This window comes from Varanus komodoensis, unplaced genomic scaffold, assembly GCF_004798865.1.
Source record: "Varanus komodoensis strain SLA01 unplaced genomic scaffold, ASM479886v1 scaffold1, whole genome shotgun sequence".
NCBI classification, from domain to species: domain Eukaryota; kingdom Metazoa; phylum Chordata; class Lepidosauria; order Squamata; family Varanidae; genus Varanus; species Varanus komodoensis.
Window position 1 is genome coordinate 28,018,769 of NW_025335268.1, and position 24,848 is coordinate 28,043,616.

The 24,848-nt window shown below is 44.8% G+C and overlaps 1 protein-coding gene across 2 annotated transcripts in view; it reads right to left on the bottom strand.

The window, feature by feature from the left end:
- Window positions 1-374: 374 nt before the first annotated feature.
- Window positions 375-24,848, bottom strand: part of PGBD5 (piggyBac transposable element derived 5) — a 79,088-nt gene continuing 54,614 nt past the window's right edge. Inside the window, exons 4-7 of one of the 2 annotated variants that reach the window (XM_044420693.1) lie at window positions 22,265-22,445; window positions 17,149-17,346; window positions 15,448-15,553; window positions 375-7,771 (exon numbers count right to left, since the gene is read on the bottom strand). In XM_044420693.1, coding sequence (XP_044276628.1) covers window positions 7,576-7,771; window positions 15,448-15,553; window positions 17,149-17,346; window positions 22,265-22,445 — 681 coding nt within the window. In that variant the 3' untranslated portion in view covers window positions 375-7,575. The remainder of the gene's footprint in view (window positions 7,772-15,447; window positions 15,554-17,148; window positions 17,347-22,264; window positions 22,446-24,848) is intronic. The other variant, XM_044420702.1, reaches the window with a different exon arrangement.

Here is a 24,848-nt window from a genome sequence, read left to right on the forward strand (position 1 = left end):
AATAACGATAGCCTCGCATCAATTAAGAGGGCAATCCTACACGTTTAGGCAGAAGAACAACTCAGCAATTCAGCAAGGCTGAAAAAAATCCTTACAATGTTGGGTGGGGCATGTTGAAAGCTGTAGGACTATTGCCTGTCCTACATGCATAGCACTGGGAAAGTGCCGCAAGAACTACATTTGAGAACAGGGACCTGTGAAAAGACACGTATTAACAAAAAGGAAGGGGAAAAAAACACAGTGCCTAGAAGTGCTGGCTTGGATGGAGCAGAGCCACAACAAAGAAAAATGGAACTCAAGAAGTTTCTGTTAGATATTTCCCTTGCTGGTCAAGCGCATACATAGTGAGCAATAAAAAGCTACAGGAGTCGGTGTCCTAGCCAACATTTATAGTTGCTTTCTAAAACATAATGAGTTACAGTACAACACCGATTTTGCAATAATATTAGGGCAGCAGTGCAAAATAAACAAGTGTAAAGAGATTATCTTAGTGCTTTGTGGCCCAGTACTTGGAGGCTAATCTGCTGTGTGCTTGGCGCCCTCCAAAAGTTTTGGACTACAACTGCAACAGAGTGTCAGATTATAGAAGTCCTTGCACACCTGCATTTAAAGATACATCAGGCCCCATCAATTGGAGTCTGCATGTCTCAGTATATAGTTGGAGAAACAGATCCAGATCTCCACGGTTTATGCATACCTGAGTCCTCTACAGTGGCACGTCCCTTTCTGGATCTGAGCAACAGGATGAAAAACAAGCCACCCAAATGTGACAGCCACTTTGCTCCCTTCCATCGTAACTGGTTTGTCAACTCTACTTTTAGTGGTGCTCGACCCAAAAATCATAACTACAGATTGCATCCAGAGGTGACATTTCACCAGAATGGATTTTCCCCCTGTCCCCCAAATGGTGGACCCTCCAGAGCAGATTTGGGATGCAAGCATGGAATCCTAGGCAAGAGGAGAGGATGGAGAGGGTTCACTATTGCATGATAGTAGAGGGTCTTCTCACATGCCTGTTGAATCCAAACCTCCATCCTGATTTCCTTTGTTGAGTAACTCTCAGATGCAAGCAAGGATCTTGCTCACTGATCACCTGCTTAGAACAGCAGATCCTATTCCGCTTGTTATATATAGATGGCCAGTGTTATATAAGTGCTGAACTGCAGGGCATCTGTCTTTTATCTTGCACTTTGCAAGCACTCAAGATCTTAGGGGGAGTGGGGCTCTGGGCCACAGATAGCACGTGAGGTATTGTGGGTTTTTCGGGTCTTGGATTCCCATATCTGAGGTGGGAGACCATACTTTGACCTCAGAGCCAGGAAGTGGCACTCCAACTCTCTCTTCCTTGCAGCCAGCACCTCAGTAGCTGCTTGCTGAAGAAGAGTGACCTTGAAGAGGGTACAAGTGAGCATTTCAGGGGGCAGAGTGGGGAAGTCGCCCAAAGCCACTCCAGTCTCCTTCGCTCCCCTCCTGAGATGCTGCAGTTAGATAGGCAAAAGAGTCATACAGGAGGACGAGGAGACAAAGATCTCTTGCACTGCATCGGGTAAGTGTAAGCCTCTGAGTTCAGGGGCATCTCGATAGTACAGCACTCGTCCTCTAGTTTTACATTAGTGGTGCCTTTACAGATGAGTTGCTGAACTATTGCAGCTCTCTGTGACTTGGACTCTTCAGCTGCATAGACTAGGAGCACACCTTTTTGGGGAAGCCTGTACTAGCTGGACATCTCACGGAGCAAAATGTAAAGGTAGATCCTGATCCAGCCCTAGGTACAGTGTCGCTGGGCAAGGCGGTTGTAGTTCTGCTTCAACAATACTCAGTGCTGCTCAGATGGTTGGGGGAAGAAGGATCAGGGGACTAAATCCAGCCCCCACCCCAGCAACAGCTATTGCCTATTATTTGACCAGCCTTTCACATGCACAACTGGCCTCTTTTGCAATGGGATCCACACCATACAACTCTGCCTTGCGTATGATACCCAGCAATTAAGTCTCAGTGGCAGGTATGCATGCGTACTTGACTAGGGTGTTTGTTGGTTTTGCTCTGACAGATTTAAGTGACTGGAATTTAGATGTACATTCGTTAGCCCTTGATACAGTTTAAGCATGTTTTTGAAATAAAGCAAGATGGTAAGAAAGGAACTATGAATGGCTTTTTCTGTCCACACCACCAGATTTAAGGTGGACTGTGGAGTATTAAATTCATCTTAGTGCGTATTTTGCTATTGGTCTTAAAACTTGTAGTAGTGCTAACAGCTACAACTACAAGTTACTAGTATAGTATAGTTACTATACTGTTACTAGTATTCAGAGTTAATGGAATGGTAACACAGTTTGGACTCTTGAAGCGTGAGTGTTCCTTAACCTGGGGCCTTCCAGTTGCGTTGAGATCACCCTCAGCAAGGAGGCAACTGATCAGGCTGCCTCGGGATGAGGGGAGTTCTAGACCAAGGCATCTGAATGGCTCTAGGCTGGAGAAATGTGCTTCAACCAATTCAGTCCAGATGTAGTGCTTTTGAGCAACAGAAACATGGTTTTGCTGTGGAAGAACCACCAAAGCATTTTGCAAGAAGGGAAATCTGCAAAAGCAAAGCTACCACAAGAAGGCAACATGGTTTTAAATAAGAAGGCAATGCACATCAGCTGTCCCCATCAGCACATGGATATTATGGCTATGTTGGCTGGGAATTAGGAAACTCACAGTCCCAACACATCTGGAGGGTGTCAGCTTGGGGAAGAATGATATGCAAAAGAACAACTGAAAAGATGCTTTCTAAGGAAGGAAAAGCAGCGTTCCTACATCCTGTCACCAATAACCAGAAAGCAAAAAATTATTGCTGGTTCTTGCTTGCTTCTGGCTATACCTGAAAAGGAACTGAGGACCAGAGCAAGCTGTGGAGAGCCAATCTGCATTTATGTCTTCATGGGTTTCATGCTAAAGCCACATGGGTTGTCCTGAGGCAATATCTGAACTTGACAAATGATTGCTGATACAATCCGGTCCATAGATGTGCCCACATGGGAGGTGAGAGAGCTATAGATGATGGTCAGAAGAGATGCCTCAACAAGTTTACCTTTCCTTTAGCCAGTGGACAAAGTGTCTGTGTTTGGAAAAAACAGCAGGCTGCATGCAGTTTGAGCGATATCGAGAGCAGAATTTGGGTTGTCAGGGCTAGCCCTACTGTTTTGTACCAGCAAACTATTGGACAGCAAACTATTATTTTGGCTTTGGATGATTTTTCCCCCATTAGACTGGGTAGAAGTGCTTGAGGGATTTTCTTCCCTTAGCAGCCACTAGGACCATAAAAGAAGCTGCATTCTCAACAGAAAGCTCACAATGGTGGGTGATCTTAGGGTGGCTTAAGAAGGATGGCTCCTGCCCCTACTGCTCAAAAGATACTGTGTTGTCATTCTGCTTTTTCCACCTTAAGATTTTTGTGGTTAAAAGAAAAATCCAACAGATGGATGGGAAATTGCAGGAGGGTTACAAATGGAAGGCATCATTGTCTGGATGCTTCTTAAAGTTCCATCTTTGAGGCAGGCTGATTGCACAGCAAAAATCCACAATTGGAAGCACCCTTGGTGTGTGGAGGCCATTCAAGAGATGATGCCTGAACTGAAATAACCCTCTAGCCTGGTTGAAGGATCCTGGGAGTTGCTAACCAAAGTTACTTCTTTGTGGTCTCTATGCATCACAGATATGGTCCCTGGGGCTCTGTGGAGCCTATTGTTGGGAAGATTTTACAACTAAATGTTTATTTGGGTGCGGGCCACTCCCCTTCCTGTTCCCTGTTCCCAGAATGGGTTGGTTCCCATTCCCTCAGTTCCTTTTCAACCATCTCCATGCCTAGATCTCCTCAACTCGAGTATTTTGCAGGATTTCTTCCTACCACTTTCTACTATTTGGCTCCCACTCAGCCACCATCTCTCCATGAACTTCATTTCCACTTTTCACTGCACCACAGGGTGAGAGAGCCACCCTCAATGCTGCCCTGAAACCATCAGCAAGAAATCTTACCTAGTCAAATGGCAGGCATTCACCACCTTCGTGCAACAGGAGGTGCTCGATACACAGGACACCGTGATCGAGCACATCCTCTGATCTCTACACAAGCTCATCCAAAAGGGGGCTGAAGCCCTCCTTTATCTGCAGAGACTAGCAGTCCGGGTCACAAGCACCATCTCCCCAGCCTATGAGCTGGCTGGTCTTCAACTCTTGGCCCATCCAAGAACCCACTGCACATGAGTGATGGCGATGATGTCCACAGCCCTCCACATGGGAATTCTTGTGCAGGACCTTTGCAGAGCAGCTACATGGTCCACCCCTTCAATGTTCGTCCAGCCATGAAGGCTGAACATCTGGGCAAGGGCAGACTGCCCCTTTGGCAGAACAGTCCTCTCTGTGACCCTCTGGAGATGATATCACCCCACCATCCTCCCCAGGATGTTTGCTAGTCACCCATGTGTGTGATGGATGGAGACTACAAAGAGCAAAGTTGGGTTGCCTGCAAGTAACTGCCATTCTTTGAGTGGTCGTCTGTGCACTTACACAAACCACCCACTGGCCCACTGACCGGGTGTCAAACTGAAGACAGCTAGCCTCCCTTTTGGAGGGGGGGCACAGGGGCTGGACCAGGGCGGTACAACACTCCCCCCTGAGTCCTGGGACCTACAGACAGTCTCAATGGAATGGGCAGAACCCCTCCCATTGATAGAAAAAACTGAAAGGGAGGGGCATCCACCCAATATAACATCTAGCTGTAGAATCTTCCTGGCAACAGGCCCCACGCAGGCGCACGGCTGGTATGTGTGGATGCACCAGTGACCACTCAAAGAACGACAGTTACAGACCTGACTATTTGGAGGGCACCGGATTGGGGAAGGCTGCTCAGTAGCTACACGTGAGCTTCATCGCCACCACCAAAGGCTACTCTGAAGTGTCTCATAAGATAGGAAGTCATGGCCACGTTGCGTATTTTTGTGGTGCACCATTTTTTCATGCCAGGATACAGTCATGTGGCAACTCTGCATTGCTTGTGCCATTTTGAGTAAGACGTGTGACGTGATAGCTTTTAAGATGCTCTGGGAATGTGTATCAACTCTTTGCATGTGGGAGGATTATGGTCCAGCCAAGTTGCTTTGCCTGCAAATGCTCCATATTGAAGAAAACACTTTTGGGGATAATGGAGGAAGTCAGCTTTAGCCTCCCAAAACTTAGGACACATTTTTACTATGCCATCAGACTCTGCTGTTTTTGCCGCAACAGACCTGCAGCTTTCCTTTGGAAAACTGCTGCTTATCTGCAGATCGGCTACCAGTATTAAATCACTATTACCAAACCTGGCAGGTCAATCTTAAAACCATAGATGCATTTGGCTATTTCTCAAGCAAATCAAAAAATGCTCTTTGGGAAAGCTCTTTTTTAAAAAAGAGTAAACATGAACTAATGTGCTTTAACAATCTGCCTCAACCCCTTGTTTCAGAAATAGCAAACAAGAATCCCAATTCTGTCACAATGGCTTATTTTGAGACATTGTGGTCTAGTTTTAGGAGATAAGTACTGTTTGCAGTCTGGTTTTAGGAGAGAATTACATTTGCCTGGCCATATCAACATGCATTCCTAGCTCTAGATTCACATAAACTAGATTTCTACTCCTCTTACAGGATGCCACCCATAAACAAGATAACCTGAATCATGCACTTTGTCAGACTGTCCTTTTTCACTTTCCTTTTATTTTATCATTGCCAGTGCAAATGCATATGTAAGAGAGAGCAGTATTTCTCAGTGCCACAAGAGGCAACGGGCCCAGACTGCTTCATGGATTCAACTGTTAGCTGCACTGATTTCAGGAAGAAAATAACATGGTACCCTTATTCATTTTTTTAATTTATGGGCTATAAATTTAATTTGCAATTAATGATGTGGAATCGAAGAACAAGCACACTCTGTGTGTTTGTCCATGGATGCCCCGTGCTTCTTTCTTCACTTCCTCCAGTGCATAACCGTCTACTGTTGAATCTTCCAGCTACTGATCATTGGTGCCCTAAGCTCAAATCGCTCTACCTGATGCGCATGGACACGCACAAGCATGTTGCACTTGGGAGGATGGTGGGTGCCAGCTTAGCCTTTTTGAAAAACCAAAATACTTATTTTTCTAGGTGTGTCATTTTGTAAATGTATAACTATGACCAGCAGTCTCCAGCTCTAGTTTGTGCTACCGAATGGCCTAAGTGTGCTATATCGCATAACCTATTCCTTCCTGTGGGGAACTTTCCTGCCACATTTATGCAAATAGTACATCAAAATATATAGTGAATCAGTCTTGACTGGGCAGGATAAGAAAATAAGGGGGAAAGTAGCACATCACATTATGGGCCCAATCAGAAGAATTTCTCACGCAACGGAGTATTACATGTGCCTAGTAGGATGAGCATAGAGAGTTCCTACAAAGGCCCCGCTGTGTTTGCAGCTGCAGTGGGAAGGATCAGTGGGAAGCCCCACTTTCTATGCTCTGTGCCCAGTTCATAAGATGCCTGGTTTGCTCACATGCAGCAGCATTTTGTGAGGCGGAAAAGAGAGGTCTCTGCTTCCCTTGTGCTGCGAGGGTCTGCACCCATTTGTTCACACGTTGCAGCACACAAGGGCCCTTCTGTGCCTGCAAGGTGAGCTCTGGTTCCCAAATATGCTTTTGCAACTCTTCAGGGGAAACAAGCATCCAGCTAAAATAAAAGTGAAATCGGTTATTTGATTGTATGATGCTGGGAAGGGAATGTGTTGTGGTTGCAATTAAAGAACTTTTCTTATACTTTTGTTATGGCATCACTGCAATGAACCTGAAATTCACATGGACTCCCAAGGTGCAAAAATGACTTTAGTTTTGCCTGGTAAACCCTCCACTTCCTGACCATTTGTTTACATTTTTTATAAAAGTTTTTATTTTGCCCTAAATTATATCCCTTCCTCCAATCCAAACCATTGCAAGAAAATAAAATCTTCATCAGTCCACTAAGTCTCAGTTGCCATTGCCTAATTATAGGCTAGCAAAATAAATCTATACACTTTGAAATATTTCTCTTCTGGAGACCTCTTCGTGGTGGCCCCTCACCACGCACGGAGCACGCTCAGCCCCAGACGATGCCAAGCATTTGCACCGTGTGCTGGTCACACACGGCTTCGGCAAGGAATATGTTTTGCTGCCATGCCTGCTCCAAATGGCTGAGCTGCTTTAGTGGGGAAGAGTGGGGGGTGGGCAGGGAAAGGGGCTCCCATTACAACTAACACCCTGTTTGACAAATTGGATTAAATAGTTACTAACGGAATTGCACTTCTGATGGGCGAGCGCCCTTCACACCTCCACATGCTCCACTGTCATGTGGTGTTCTCGTTAGGCCCCTTTGACGAGCAGCAGGGCCTTCGGCAAAGCCCCGGCGGTCAAGTGGCTTCCCTGGTAATGTTGTTGCGGGACCACACGTGGTTGGTGTGATGTGCAAGTTCCCCCATTTTGGCATTCCAGAGTCGTCTCCTCCTCCTCTTCTTCCCTCTCCACTCCTGACCTAATCCACACCGCCTGCTCCATCAATGACAAGGTGAAGTATCCTCCAAGCCCAGAAGCTCCTTGACAAGTTTCTCACCGAACTGCACTCGGCTGTACTTTTTCACGTGATAGGAGTCGGACATTTTGTACAGGATGTAGGCATTGTTTATGGCAATGCTGATGGCAAACCAGAACACTTGCTGCCAGGTCTTGTTCGGTTTATGAGAAATGAAATACCTGGGAAAACACAAAGAAGAGCAGGGGGAAAATTTGACTTGCCAGTAAAACATTTCTAGAAGAAGGAGGAGGCTCCGTTTCCTAAAAGCTACGGGCGCCAGATGCATGATGGGGTGTCCTGTCTCTACCATTTACAAAAAAGAGTGACACACACACTGGATCTGCAGGACACAGCAAGCTGCATGAGGACCACCCCTGGCTACCCACCCAACTGCCGAAGTGGTTTCTTTGTGACGAAAAAGGTTTAATAGCCCCCCACATCTGCTGTGCCAATGAAACCTGGATGATACAACAAGCCCAGTTCTGAAGCCTACAGAACTGCTTGACAAGAGTGGCAGAAAGTGTCACTGCTCTGGTGCCCAAGCAGCACTCTGAGCAGCTGTCACTGGCTTCCCTGTTCCACCTCCCCAAGTCCTGCTCTGCACCTGATGAGGCAGCACGTGGAGTCCCATTCTGCACTGAGCAGCAGCAGATCGAGCATCACCTCCCCTCGCTACGGTGGCCACTCAGTACTCCTACAGTGTCTCCTGGGACACCTGCAGGAAGACCAACGGGGAAGGAGGATGGGGCAGCTCTGGAGCCACAAGATACCTAATGCTCTCTTGGGCAGATCATGAGCCCTGAGACAAACAACCAACAGTGCTTGGTGTTCTGTGTAGTGTGGTTTTTTGTACTGTCTGAACCTAGACAACCACAGGTTAAGACAACATGACCTGGTGGAATTTTGTGAATCCATTTTTGTTTGATTTTTGCTAACTACACTTGCTAATTTTTCCAAAAGCATTTAAAGCTGGCAAACTAGAAATAGCATAGTTACTTGCAAGCAGGATTCATAACATGCTAATTTCAAATACTGACTGTTCAATATTCCTAATGCTTGTTGGACTAACAATCAACTTAAACTGGAGAAGATACATAGCAAGTAACTTGATGGTTCATTTTGTAAGATTTTGGTTAAGGCATACAGGGAACTTAGGTCCTTCAGACTAGATGTGGCCCGCAGCCTAATTTCCTCTAACCTGCAGTATCATCACACATATCCAGGATGCTGCAGACACTGCAGGTCGAAGACCTGGGCTGCACCTGCACCTTTCCTCCTTCCTGCCATTGAACTCAACCCTTCTGTCTTTAGGAGTGGGGTGAGAGTCTCCCTCCCCTGCATTTGTAATATAGAAACAAGAACCATTGTGACAGCTTGAGGCGGTTTGAGGCAGGCATACATCTCCTTGGAACTTGTCCATTTTGCAGAGACAGCATTTTCAAAACATTGTGCCCTCCACTGACAGTTCTTCCACATAGTTGAAGCTCATCAATCATGCTATGCTGAAAACTGAATCTTGATATCAACCCAAGCTGATTCTTATTTAAAAAAGAAAGATTGTCCACCCTTGAAATACAGATGGGACTGCTCTTTAAAAGCAGTACTTTGAGTCATGCATCCAAGCACTACAGAAAGCCAGGAGAGACCTGGCACATTGGTACTTTCTGCAAGGCATCAAGGGTGAAAACACTGAGAAATGATGGCCTGGGTGATTAGGACAATTTCAAAAGTCCCAAAGCAAATCAGTTCCAGCTGTCCATGTCCGGCATACTAATCTTAACACTCTGCTTTGGCCTGGCTTAGCAAAAAGGAATCAATACATGCACTGAACATAAAAAAGATAATCTTTTAAACCACAGCATTTGGCCAGAATTCTCTCTCCATCTCTCTAGGGTGATTTCACAGGACATTTTCTCATTTTCAACACAAAATGATGTTTTCCAATCACCTTGCACCAAGCTTCATGTGAAATTAGGTTGCATGAATGAGCTGACAAGCATGGAAGTTTCTACTCAATAAAGCTGGCTATGCCCTACAAGTTCATCTAAAAGCACTACTTTCCCTGCTCCTGCCCACTTAAGGGCCTCTTCCTGGCCAACCAAAGAAATTATAAATGAAATGGATGAGGCTCTTGTGTGTTGGTTGCTCTACTGGTTTTGTGAGCTGCACTGTCCTGCTAGAGAGGGGAGACAGAAATTAACTTGAAAAATAAGCAGTTAGTTCCTCAGAAGGTTGGAAAGGATCGCTCAGCACCCGTTGCATGAAGGCAAACAGTGTGAAATAGGGCCAGCCCCTCATCAAGCAAAGCGAAGTCCCACCTTGGGCAGCGATTCCCAGAGGATGGTAGATTTTGTCCCAAAGGGAACTGCAGGCCCTACCTGGCACTTCAGAAAGCCATGCTGCCCATTCTCCTGCTACAACAAAAATGACTGTCTGGGGCATCACCAGTTCCATTTTAAGGACCCCTCTGAGCACTACATTAGGTGGACAGGGTCTCTAGGAAGCCTCAGCACCATGCAGAAGAGAGAGGCCAACACAGCTCCCCAGAGAGCCTGGCCAAACGGCCTCACAGTTGGCTTCCTTTCTCAGACGGAAACATTGGTGAGGAGGAGGCCCCGGGGATGATCTGGGATGCCATGACACAGGTGGTCTTCTGAGTCACTTCCCTGCCAAGGAAAAGCCCCTCAAACAAGGCACCGCAGAAGAGAGCAGCCTTCCTTTGCCTCTGTTAGGCACTGTGGCTGGGGAAGAGAGGGCAGTGAGGCGTGAGGATGAGGAGAGTGAGTGACTGTGGAGGGGGAGGGGGAGGGAGTCACTGTGGCTACAGGGGAAAGGAGAACAGCAGCATGGGGGGGAGGCTTCCCTGTGGTCCGGCTGGCCACCTTCTCTATGATTATTGGGGAAATGAAGGGCTGAAAGGAGGAGGAGGCAACGTTACTGCAACCTGGGATGGAGCCCTTTTCATTTGATTTAAAAGAGTTCGACTGCTTGTTCTAATCCTGCTCACTGGGCACACTGTGAACTGTTATGAAGGTCGCCTTTGAAGTGCTTATACTCTGCTCTTCTTCCAAGAATCTTAATAAGGATGCTTATTACTTTAGCAGAAGGGCATTTTACTCATAAGATGTGGTCTTCAGCTGCAATAGAAGCTGCCTCCCTTTGTTGCTTAGAAGGCCCTAAAGCTTCATCCAAGGTCAGTGCCATGTTCACTGGGCTCTTGGCAAGGGTTCTGGTTGGGCCCCCTCCCAAGCGCCATCCCCCAGAGCTCTCCTCCTGAACGCTTATCCTGAATTGATGGGCACAAACAGCAGGAGATCCAACTACTCTCTGTGGTGGCCCTGTGGCCTCTTCTTTGTGAAAGGGTCCTCTATTTGGCAAGGTGTCCTGTCCAATTCCAATTTAAATATCAAGTATGCTAAGAAAGGAGGGAGCAAATAGAAGCTTTCAAACTGCTCATCGGGAATTCACAACTGGACAATAGCTGATTGTACAGACACACGTCTTCTAGTCACACTGTGGCCAGATGTGTTGAATGTCTACTTAAATTACAGCAGCTGTATGCCTCAGAAGCTCTGGGGATAATAGCAGCAACTGAGAGCTACTGTGGTGAAGTAGCTAGTGCTGGACAGGAGACTCGGGTTCTAGCCGCTACTCAGCGCGGAAATGTATTAGGTGATGGGGCCAGTTCCCAACCCTCACCGGGTGGTTGTAAGGATACAATGAAGAGTATGATGACCACGTAAAATGCCCTGGGTTCCTTCCAAGAAGAACAAAAGTAGGATCTAAATGTAATAATTAAAAATAAAAATCTTCTGCCATCTGTCACAGAGCTGCTAAACATGTGGGCCCTTTAATCCAAGCAAGGAATGCATTTTTTGAAAAGGAAAGGCCAGTGTCAGAAATGCGGGTCCTCCAGGGCCCAGGGACCCTGGCCTTTGTCTTGCCATGCCAGGTGCTGGTGCCAAACCTGTGCCTGAAATGGCCTGCTAATGGGCCAAAGTGACATCTGTGAAAGCTCTGATTCAGTGCCTCTGAGCTTTAGACAGGCTTCAGTTAAAGGACCCATTACAAGAAACTCTCTGGTTTTACATTGGAGGATAATGATGGATGTGGCCACATGATTGCCAGAAAGGAAGAAGCACATGACTGAAACAAGAGAGCAAAAGGACCCCTATTTACATAAAATGTGCATCCACAAATGCATATATACAGATGCAAATTTAAAAATAATACTTATTTTCAATAATACATCTCATTGTGGGATGGAAGCCTGTGATCAGGTGAACAAGACTGCTCACGCTGCTGTTCGGATGCTAACTTTCAGTGGGCAAAGGCTCTTGTGGTCCATTCCTTCTAAACTGGACAGGGCAACCCTTTAAACAGAAGGTTGGCTTCTGGAAAAAATAAAAGGCCCACTAAGACAATTAGTGCAAGTAAAGTGACCAATTCTGTACCACTTAATTGCGGCATGCGTATTCCACACTGGTGTTGCTGTGCAAGGAGCAGACCTGCTGAGTTGGCCAAAGAGTATGGGGCTTTTTTAGTTTGGTTTCTAGGGGGTTTGTATAATGGCTTTCAATGGACCGTTGAAGCAGCAGACTAAAGATGTGATGTTTGAACTTGTTTTTGCCAAGTTTTCTCCCCTTTCTATACAGGCTCTGGCCAAATACCAGCCCCACCCTCTGCCCCACTTCCTGGGCTGCAATATGCATGGCCCAGAGTTGTTTCTTCTCTGGGCTGTTGCTGTTTGTGAATGTTTTTTCATCTAAGCTCTTTCCGTGAAAGAAGAGCTTTCTTTTATTCTTACAAATAAAATACATCACGGTTGACACCATTGTCAAAGTCATTTGGGGACACCTACTCTTTTCTTTCAGAAGGAGTTTTCTTCCTAACGCAGGGAAGTTTCTACAAGTATCAGCTTCTTTGTTTGGAAGCCAATTTCCATGACGTGACCATGACCTGGTTTGCATGATCACTGCAGCCCATGGTAGCCTATTAGCTATGGTGGGTTGCAGCGCCTACAGGAACCGGGCTGGCAATCCAAGCCACAACGTGCTCATTGCCTGCAAACCCAAAGAGGGTGGGTCATCGCAGTGGTTGCCATATTATCAAGGGCCCATGGAGTGTTTCAGGATGGAGTGGCTTTTCAACCACCCCAAACACTCACCCTCACCCTCACTGGACCTGCACAAAACAAAAGTTCTTACAAAAGTTCCTATATAACTGTGCATCCCTTGATTCTTCAAAATGCTGCTACAGTGAAGAGCTCTGCAGGGAAATGTACCCACAGTGTCTTCTTATTACACATGGACCAGACTTTTGTGTGATTCAAGACAGAATACCAGCCTCCGAAATAACTGTGTACCCATTAAATACAATTCTATACTCCAAAAGCCAATTGAGCTCTATGAAAGCAGGCAATGTACAGCTCTCTCTGCACTGTACCACTTCAGAATGCAGGCAGCCAAATCCCATATTAAAATGTGAAAATCCTAATAAGCAAAATTAGATGAGTACAAATTACACATGATTTACCACTCTTTCAATACTCTATCATTTCCAAGGGGTGGGGTGGTAAGTTCAAAAGAGTATCCCTATTATCTTATCTCTTTGCTACAGAACCAGATTCAAATCATTACGCTGAATCCAAATGAGCTTTCACCATGGAATTGCACTGCCTCATATGTAAATTTTTATGGGGGTTGAGAGAATGCAATCCTTGATTTGTAGCCTTCCTGTATTTCTCACTGTTGCTTCTGCCTTTTGCTTACTAGAATCCCCCATCCCCATTAAGGAAGAACAGACAGAATTGCTGCAGAACGCCTTCTTGTTGGCAGTGCTAGGACCCTCCATCTGGAAGCACCTGCTCACTTGACATGGCTGCTGCCATTTTACAAGTTTACAGAAGTCGTGCGAGTTCTACATTACACAAGTTTGGGCACCCGCAAACCTTGCAGAGCAGTCCATTCTGCCAGAACCTGTACGTGGTATTTCCTTGGTTTCAGTCTCTGTCACAGCCAGGGAACAATTCTGTAGGTTCTGGCCAGCCTTCCTCTTCCTGGCATTCCCAATTGAAATGCTAATCAATGCGTTGCCAGGCAGAAGTGAGTGCTTTGCCAGCTCCAGGGCCCGATGTGATTAATGCCTTGCACAGCATTAATTGGCGTTTTGCAAGCGTTGGCTCTGCCTTATAGGAATATTGATCACTCCGTGTTGCAAGGGGTGGTGGAAGACACCTTTTATTCAATCATGAAAGGGTTCAGTTTGCTTCTTAAAAGAGAAGAGGGGGGCAGGCCAGAGGTTCTTTCCCTATTTCGCTCTCTTGGAACATTCTACCTATAATACCTCTTCCACGTGAAGTACTTGGGCTTAAGCTCTTGCAGTACTAGGCACCATGTGGCTTGAGTCATGCTGGAATGGACTGAAAGAACTTTTGGAAAATGTTATTGAATCTAAAGCCCTGCTTGGTGCAAAGCAGACACAACGGTAAATTTATGAATCCATTTAACATAGCTTTACTCAAGCTGGTGCCTTCCAGATATTTTAGACTACAGTGTCTGCTATCCTGCCAGGATGTGACAGATAGAGTAATGGGCATCTGAGTCCAAAACATTGGGGGCAGCAGATTTGATAAGGTTTTTTTCCCCACTTTATCCTCAGAAGGGAGGCTGTTGCTGGAACTGATAGCTATATGAGGGAGCCATTTTTGGTGAACCTGCAGCTATGGAGTGAAAAAGATGGACCCGTTTGTCCTACCAGTCCTGTTCCATTCAATCATAGATTGCCGCCTCCTGTTCCGATTCAGCCCCATGTATTTTGTTGCTGTTATGTGACGTCATCTTCAGCTTATGGCACCCTTGTGAATGAATGCCCTCCAAAATTCCTGTCCTTGACAGCTCTGCTCTGGGATTTTAAAAGCAAAAAAAAAAACTAGGGAAAGGAAAAAAAAAACCAGATACTGCCATGGCAGCACCAAATACCAAGGGATTTTTTTCCCACAGAGAAAGCACATTAGGGTAGCCATATGTCCTGCCTGCCTATTTTGAAGTCCTCCTTTATTTGAAGGACATTATTATTAGTATATTACATTTCTATACCACCAGAAGCTGAAGCACATTTTAACTCACCCATCCAGATTTCAACCAGGCCAACCCTGCTTCAAGATTAAGCAGAATCAGGCACTTCGGGCTATACGGAAGCTACTAGTCAGTCAAAGTACAACTTAAAGACCCAGAACCATATTAAGAAGGGAGAAAGTTGAAGCTGCCTATCAAAAGTTTGTGCCTGGACATTAAACCAAACAGGTACACAGACTACCTGTTCACTGTTTTTCCCACTAGGTTGAGATGTGCAGTGTTTTGGCTTAAATTATAGCCATTATCTCTAAATCCATTATGTCAAGATATAAACTAGCACATACAGATGTGTGTCCTGCTTTTGATGATGCATTTCCTCTCTTTGCTGATGTGTCAGTGGCCATGTGGAGGCACATTCAAACATGTAGCTTTCAAACTGCAGCATGAAGTGGTCCAGCCCAAAAAGGAAAACAGCTGCCTACTATCCCTACCTGTGAGAACAGAATCTTGGCCACAAACCTAAAACAAAGCAACTTATAGCTTCTTTGCCTCAGTTACCCACTGGCACATCAGATTAACTGAAGATTTATCTACCTGTCTGACTCACTATCTTTCCTGTTCTCCTAGCCAGTCAGTCTCCAGACAGATCTGCAGCACAGTTCTGTGGCCTGTGCAGGATACAGAGAAGGCAAAATCAAGGACTTAAGTTTTTTCTGATAGAAGTTCCATTATTCCAGCAGTGAAAGGTGCATTCTCAGCCAAGCACACTTCATACTTACTTGCTGTATTTGTCATCATATTTGCAAATATAGCTAAGATGAGCAGCAAAAGCTTCTACTGCCAGCGGGCAAGGAATCTCTCCACTTTTCCTCTTAATTATAACACCTGTTTCAATAAAGAATAAAAACACAATTTGTTGCTACTTGCAGCTAGGCATCGTGATCTTGGCTTAAACACAGTAACCTGGTACACACAACACCGCAGCCGGCCATGGCTTAATGTGCCCGTGGGGACCATTTTTGTGTGGCATCCAGATAGCCAGCTTGCTGTGTCATGGAAAACCAGGCAGCAGAGCTGGTTTGATGCTTAGAAATCCCTCAACACATTCTAAAAGAAGCTGTGCTTCACCAAATAATAAACCATGCAAAGAACTTCATGACAATTTGAGCAGTTCAGTTGTGCTAGAGTGGTTTTTTCTTTTAAAACCAGATGGATGCACTACCCCCAACATCTCTGTAAGTCAGGGGCTTACTTTTTTTTATTATGCCTCTCTGTAGACCAATGGTACTATAAACAAACATACGTAACGTATCTGTAGCACTGAATTCAAAGTGTTCTAAAACCATTCCCATTCTCCAAAGAAATGGTTAAATACTTCTAATAGGCCTGTATTAAAATGCTCCAGGGATTCTAAGGACATTTATTTATTTATTTATTTATTTATTAAAACATTTTTATGCCGCCCCATTCGCCGAAGCCTCGGGGCGGCTTACAACAAAAACCTTTTAACCTTTTAATTTATTAAAATTAACCTTATTAATTAATTAATAATAATAATAATAACCTTATTAATTAATTAACCTTTTAATACAAGAGTAGCTCCTGCAAAGGTACTCTTATCAGCACTAAATGACTCAGTTGTGTTCAGTGGGACTTACTCCCAGGCAAATGTGTACCGGATTGCATCCAAGCATTTCCCTTACAATGGGAGTGGGCAACCAGCAGCTCTAGAGCCATATGCAGCCCGCATCTTTATTTATTGCACCCCCTGAACTAATTTCCAAGGCCCTCTCCATGCAAACAATGCAGACCCTGTTGAAAGGAAGAAAGTCTGCTGTGTGGGAAGAAAGAAGGAAGGAGAGAAAATAAGACAGTGGAAACAGGAAGGGGTGATTCATCCACTTGTGTCTCTGGTCCTACCAACTGCAGACATGCAGTCCCCAACAGATTACCCACAAAACAAAAATGCTCCCCATAGAAAACCGGCTGCCCACGCCATCTTACAGTCAAGGGGACTTAGGCTCAATTGATAAGTGAGGTGAAATATGTAAATATGTCTCTACAGTTAACATCTCTGCATATCAAACATATTTGCTTTTAGTGTGCAGGGTGTTGTTGTTTTTTAAACAAAATAGCATCAGCTGGAGTATGTGTGAGAGATAATTAATGGAAAAGAGCAGGCACAGAGAGGGAATTTAACTGGTTTCTCCCCTGTTGTAACCAGTGATGCCAGAGGGACTTGGAGATTTCCTCTCAGAGCAAATGAAGGGGTTTTTTCATCAGGCCATAGCACAACAGGAAAAGCTTCAATGCACCCTCCACGATTCTCTTCTGTCAACATTTGGTATGTTGGCCGTGTCTAGTTTGTTCCTTAATTGCCCCTAGGATTGCAGTCCGGACCGCACTTTTTCATTTGGACTCAGAGTCCCACCCCGCCTTCTAACACAAAGCCAAGTCACTTAGTGGCAAATGCCACTCACCTTGCTGAACTGGAGAATAAGCATTGGTCAAAAAGCGAAAATAGCCTTTATTGTACCAGCAGATCAGGGACATATTTCCCTTCATCTTTATCCTGTATTGTCCTCGGGACTGAGGGGCATCTGAGTTGTTTAGCATAGATGAAGGAAGGCCCGTGCAGTCACTTTTTCTTGCACTTAGCAACCCACAGCAATAAATATCTGCAAATGAAGATGACAAAACAATTCTATTAGCAAGCTGCCTTGCGGTTCCAGAACAGTCATTTGCTGACCTTCCAGACTGGAAGAAGCTAGCTAGCTGTTGGCCATCCAGTGACGAACAATTTTCTTATCTCAGTAACACTTACCAGATGATACTGAAGTCCAAAAGAATTGTCTAATTGTCCATATGGTACATGGGATTGTAACATATTTTCAGTGGACAATATTAATTAGAAATGGGAACACTAAAGAAAGAAACTTCTTTACTTGCACCGTTAGAATTCAGCTGGATCAGACCAAAAATCTAGTTTGCTATTTAGTTCCCACACTGGCTGGGAAAATGCCCATCTAGACCTAACGATGTGTGGACCACGGAGCTGTGGCTGGCAGTTTGTGGCCTACAGGATGTGCCACCTCCCTGCCCTGCCTCCCCAAACACAAAAGGAGGGTGCCTGAGTTTAAATATATTGATTTGTCAGTCATGCCACAGTAAAACTCACACTTCTCTATGTCTATTACAGAAATCCAATTTTCTCTAGTAACATAAAATGGGGATCACTTAGCAGTGGAGGCAGGTGAGGTCTGGAGTTGGTGGGGGCAGCTTCCTTCTTTTGCTTGTGCAAAGCATGCATGGCTACAAAAGTTGTAGTAATGAACACATACAACACACATGTTCTGGTTTTGTGTGCATACATGCACACTTTTAGTCAGGGGTTCTCTTTCTACCCCAGGGTCCATTTGAGAAAACTGAAAACTAGTGAGTCCCTGCCTCCCTAGTCATAAAAGGATGTTGTAGGGCCAGAGATGGTTGCAAAATGATGACAGATGGAGGTGGAGTTTAGTACAATCAGCATGCCATTATTGCTATAATTTTATAGCAGTATCTAAGCCCTCCTTGAAAACTGCTAAATTCTTTGCCAGCTATTTCACTGTGGCAGGGAGTTCCTCAGGTTAAATACAGATGCTGGCTCAGGAGGTACAATGACTCAAATTTGAGATGCTCAAATTCTGGCTGAGCTCATGGTCACTTCTCTGTGGATCTATCAGGATACCTGCTTTTATTCATTTTACTTTTATTCGTCCACTTTTTATTGCTTTAAGTTCAGATCTGCCCCCTCTCTCTGGTTCTTAGGCTACTTTCCTATTAATTTCAGCAGCTTCCCTTCTGGGCAATTAGTGTTTGTGGTTGGCAATGCTCCCAGTGGCAGCCATGTTCTGAATGAGCAAGCCCCTCCATGGCAGCCCATTTATGAGAATCCCCCTGGCACTGTCGATATTTCAAATGTGCCCATCCAGCCAAAAAGCTTTAGGGACCACTGCTCTATGTAGAGCAAACCTATTTTGTGTCATTTTCCCCATGCATGCATGCCTCTCAAAGCCTTCTTACCCATTTCTGTAACTTCTTGTCCCTTCCCCTTCATGAGAAACTTAAGCCTAAGAGCCAGCGCCTTCCATCCCTTCTGCCACATCCTTTTACACTCATTTCTTCTGAGAACAGTGTTCTTCTCTTGTCCTATTCCTTTATTCTATTTTTAAGGGTTACTATTATTGAAATATTATTAAAAACGGTTGTCTCATGATTTACCCATCTCCCAGTGCCATGGCTGCCTATGGACTGGATCAAGCCACTGCTGGTTCCCAACCAACCGTTCAAGAAACTCTGAGATAAAGGTTGGGAATGTTTGCACATTGCATGAAGCCACCCTATGAACAAGCTGCAGAAAGAAGCCTCTGAAAAGGACATGTAAAAAAAGGAAGAATGAAACTCCCTCCTTTCTGGAGGAGCTGGAGACTTGGGACACATTGAAAAGGTGGAGGGCCATGGCTCTGTCAGTTCAACACTTAAAAAGATCACATTGTTAGGGGGAACTATGCTGTCCCCCCTCTTTGGTGCACTTTCTTGTTTTTCCCAACTGAAAGTGCTTTTCAACTGACAACAGGGCAATTGGTCCCGGGAAACTCTGCACAAATTTGCCTATATGCAGTCTCATCCTGTCAGTTTCCTTGCCTTTTAGCTTACCCCACTTCAAGGCTTCCTTTGACGGCTGAAACAGGTAAGGATATTTACCAGGCGAGAGTGTGCGCGATCCTGAATGCACTTGTGAAAGACCACCACCACAATAAAAAAGTTAACACAGCTGCCCAATTTTCAGGGGCCATTTCTGTTTCAAGGATGGCGAACCGGTGAGGCTTACTCCCAAGTGCCACCTGGGCATCAGTGAAGGGGCAGGCACTGGCAGCAGCATGGATGCGCCTGCAGGGGGGTTTGCTGCTCCTGGCGAGCAGCTCGCCACCCTGTCCCCACAACCCATAATGAAATTGCTCTCCCGGGATGGGCGCGATGACACTCCATCATGGTGGTATGAACAATTCCTAGGGCAAGCCATGAGCTGTCAGGTGGCTTGTTCTGGAAAAGCAACCCACCCTGCAGCAGGCAGTCCAGATTTGAACAGTGTGACAATTCACCATGGCTTGTTACACAACAGTTGTTGTGTTATGCAAATCAGGTGACTGCATGCTAGACAAAAGCCTTCCACTAGCACTTGCCTGTAATATATTTTCCAAACGCATTAATCCACCACTCCTCTAAAAATGACTCACTTCTTGTCTTGTTATCATCCTAGATCCAATATTTATCCCTTACTTGGTAAATAAATTAGGCACCCCACAGCCAGGCTACAAGATACCTCTGGAATTGCTAAGTTCCCTGCAAAAAAAAAGCGGGGAATGTCCCTTTACATAAAAGATTCAAAGCTACAGCCATGAATATGTAGCCAAGCTGATAGCACTTCAGTCGATTTTCCCAGGGAACCGACATCAACTAACTACTCTTATCATGACAGTCTACCAGTGAAGTACTTAAAAGTAATATATAAATAAATTATAAATGCAAATGTATAGTGACATCTATTATTAAGTGTCATTATAAATTAATATAATACTAATTTATAATATATACACTATATTTATTCTCCAAGCTAAATACTAATTCTATTTTTCCATAGAAGTGAAGTTTTTCTTAACCAAACAAATATATAGACTATTTCTGACACGTGTGTATTCTGCTCAGGTTCAGAGTTTCCCAGTGCAAACAATCTGCAAACTGGGGGCTGTGTGAGGCACTATTGTACAAAGACTTTACAGAGTGCGACTCGCATCCCAGGCCCCACATTGCCAACTTTAACCAAACCTATGCCTGGAGATCTCTTTCTCAACCTGACATATTTTACACAACACCAGAATGCTAACATCTCCAGGATTGCTTTCAACACTCCTCTAGTGATTAATGCTGATTCCTGGAGACCTCGGGCCAGGCCTGGAGGGATGGCAGCTGCACTAGAACTGAACACATTTATACTTTTGAAAACATTCGTGTTTGCTTTTAATTATCAAGGAAGAACATAAGACACCTCAGAGAGCTACGCAGCCATGCAGCCAGATCCCTGGGTGAATCTGAGCTGCTCAGTCTCCAAGCCTTTGTGAGGATAAAAGGGGAAACATTTGGAGCTGCTTGAAGAGAAGTGGCACTAATTTGAACATATCGCCTTGGTGAGAGGCAGGGAGGAGACAAGGGGTAAACATTTGAACATAGAAAGCTACAATGCTGGGCCTACCTTTTTTTATAACAACTGGGCTATCAGAGGAACCAGCCCTTGCAAAGAGAGGTGGGATCCACTCTGTGAGGGGCGCCTTTTCTCCATATGGTAGGAGGTTCCTCCCTAGGCCATGAATTGGAGGGAAATGGTAGCAAAGAGCTATCTTGGGGTTGGCCCCCCTCAAGGCTGGCTGAATGTATGTGGCTGAAAATGGCCTAACAACTGTTGGTAGCCTCAGCAGAAAGCTTTAATAATTCCTTGGGAAAAGGGGACCCAGTAATGAAGCTGGTAATATGGGCCATCCTTGACTGAGAAGACCAGAGCCATGGGACTCTCTAGCCTGTAGGTCCCTCCCTCCTGCCCTGACAGGATCAGGTTGGGCTGAATGAAAAGCCAGCTTGAAACAAGACTCCAGCATGAGAGAGAAGCAATGGGACAGGATGACAAGGAGAAAACTGGGATTAATTTAATGCAATCAACACTTTATATATATTCCTTTTTTCTTGTGGGGGCCCAAGTTCCATCTGACCTTCTGGAGAAGCTTCACTGCTACCCTGCTCATGAAGAGGACGTTTAATTTAAATCCACAGCCACAATAACAGCCACAACCTCAGACATGATGCATTTTCCTCCTTCATAGAGGATTCATAAAATGGGGGAATAATAATATATATTATCGCAGTATAAGTGCTACTCACATACCGGCTCTCTAAGGCAAGAAAATAATGAGGCATCCCAGCTTTATAATTCGGCAAACAGTGACTGTTTTATCAGTAGCCACAGATTCAGTGCCACTGCTTGGTGCATGTAAGTGCCAAGCTTTAAAAAACCAAATCTGTGACTAAAACTCGTAGTCTCAACCAATGGCAGCTTCCTGTCAGGAGAAGCCACATGGTGTTTTGGCCCATCCTCCTTTGGTCATGCCGTCTTGGGCTACTGTGGAGCAGAACTGAAATACTGCTTGCTCCGCCAGACAAGGGTGGAAGCAAGAGGCACTTCACCTGTAGCACAGGAGCAAGGGCCGGATTCCTGCGCTTCAGGTGTAGCCCAGAGGTGCCATCTTGCTTGTCATTTGGCTGCTCTTCCCCAACTCAGCGATTAAATTCACATTACGTACTTTCTCATTCTAAATGCCACAAAATGGAAATACCTCCGAGGTCAACACAGGGGTGGGCCTGTTAAGCTGTTGTCGCAAAAGCAAAAGAGCACTCATGGGCCGTTAAAAGCCTAACAGTGTTCATGTGGTGGTATGTTTTTTGGGGACTACCGGTCCACCCACAGGACTTCTGTTGTTCAAATGCAACACGCTGGCCAGCACAAACCTTGCTTCTCAAACTCTTCAAAGAGATTCAGGCTGGTGATGCTGGGGCCTGTGAAGATAATGTAGTTTTTTCCTGTGGCATTCTGGCAAAGGCTCTTGGCCACCATGCTGTGGAGCTGGTTTTTGTTCTTCAAAGCATCCAGACCTTCAGTCCCACTTCCTTCTTTCAGGTGGACATAGATCTTAACAACCAAGCAGGGGTGGGGGAAACAGCAGGGAGAAAAGTCAATGTTTAAGAAAGGCTAATAGTAACCCTCTTGCCCTCTTATTAGATGAGCCTAATAAATACCCACATTGCATTAATGCTAATCAATTTTAAGGCCTCTTGGTCCTTCAAACCTTCTGCTAGAACAGCAACAAAAAATTCCATTCCATTACTGAGCAGACAAGTATCACTTGCTGAAATGCCATTTTTTTGACCTGACCTGTTTTGCAAAACGATTAGAATATTATACATGAAAAGGGCTGCCAAGCTTGAAAGTGAAAGTGCTTGCTTTTGGTTAGCTTGCTAATCATGCACCCTTTGCATTTCTCTGCTACTGCTTTCAAACCATGATCAGAAACACAGCTCAAGTACTTCATCTCGCTGTGCAGCTAGAAAAGACGTTGGTGTTTCACAAAGACTTTTCAGCCATTGGGCAGCCATATTCTCAGGGGCAGATCCCAGGCTCTGGAAATGCCAGGCCAAGGGAGTTCAGGCTAGCTTTATCTCTGCGGTCCTTCTGCCAAGTGATAACACGTTTTTATTCAAAGAGGCTTTTGGCTTGTTTGCTGAAGCCAGTTTTAACGGGTGAGTGTTCCTTATTTCTCATCTTTTATAATGAATTCTTAAATCTGTTTCTAGTTGCCTTTTTCAGGATTTAATTATAATTTTGCATTTTATCTGCATAGCATCATTTTTTGCCACCTTAAGAACTATTGCTTAGCAGAAAGGGAAATGAATCAACAAATCCATAAATATTTAGGATTTCAAAGTGCTGTTTGAGCTGCGGCACATCTCATAGGTATCCTGTGCTTGCAACATTTCCCCAGAACAAAACAACAGTCTCTTCCCCCTCTCCCACATGCCATGTCCCTGTATAATTAGATGCAGCAGCTCCACAACCTCTCTTATATTTGAGGTTTTCCTGTGGCTTACTAGATTCAACATGAGTTTATGATGTATGTTCAAGAGCCATAAAAGTATAGAAGCTGATGAAGCAATAGCAGTTTCACAATGCTTTCATACCGATGCTGGTTTTAAGAAGGAAAGTATTAGACTGGGTTTGAACCAGAGAATCTGCACAATACCAAACCTATAGAGTAGGCTTGATTGGGTTTTAATTGACCAAGGGACTGTTCCAAGCCACTAGATTCTTGTTTGGTATTACTGTTTTGCATGGTCTAACTCAGCGATAGGGAACATGTGGCCTACCAGATGTTGGATTGCAAATCCCATCAGCCCTGGCCAGCAAAGGCAATGGGGTAGGTTAGGATCAAAACATCTGGAGATTCACAAATTCCTGATATCACTACAGTCATTATGCCATGCAGCACTTGCCCGGCCCAAACCTGACCCACACAAAACAGCTTCCAGGAAAGCAGCACTGCCTTTGGTTGCATTTTTAAAGCCAATTTTCACAGATATTACTGATTTCTCTATAATAATAGTAATAATCCGTGCACAAATCGATGCCTTGGCCCATGCTTGACAAGGAAGCTTTCCCACATGCCCCTCATGAATGGATATACTTTGAGCCATGGTTTAATTAATACTTGGAACAAATTTCTCCGATGCTCAAGCAAAGCAATCTGCAAATCTGCAAGTGTTATTTAGAAGAGTGACACCAACTGAAAGCAGGCCGTGGCAGAAAGAAGCCTTTTCCATTCATGAAACACAGATGAGATGATGCAACTGTTCTGACTTCAATTCCACAAATTTATATTTTTACAAAACTCTGTTTTAGGGTTAAACAGAAATACTTCCCTCTATATGATGGGGAACAAATGGTTCTCTGATGCTTCATGAAGAGAGAGATGGTTAACACTCCTGCAACCTTGTCCTTGAAAAGAAAAGTCACCCCAGGCTGATATGGTACTCTCTCAAAGCAGAACAAGTAAATCAATTAGGACTTAATGAGAGACCAAGTAAGCTTATTCATGATGGGAGGACAGCCAAAGTCATCCCAGTTTTGATGTAGCACCTTTCCAGTCTGTGCACTTTTGACTTTAGCTTGCCTCAGAATTATAAAGATTTTACATTTCATGTAAAAAGAGTTACAGGGAAGAGGAGGGAGAAAGGAAAGAAAAACGTGACATTCAGGACCCCCCTCTCTCTTTCTCTCTCTCTCTCTCACACACACACACAGCTGTAAGGGCCTCTTGTGATTGTATCAATGGAGACAATCTCAAGTCTCCAGAAACAGGACTCCTGGCAAGACGCAAAAAGTTTGCACTTTTTCAAGTTAGCACTCAGCACTGCCGAGATCATCAAGAAAGCTGGCATTGGATTGGCGGGACTGCACTGCAGCAAGAGTGAGATGCTTCGCTCCCACATCTGGGGCTTAATTAAATTGGAGATACCAAGTGCCTGTTAAAGTGCATTG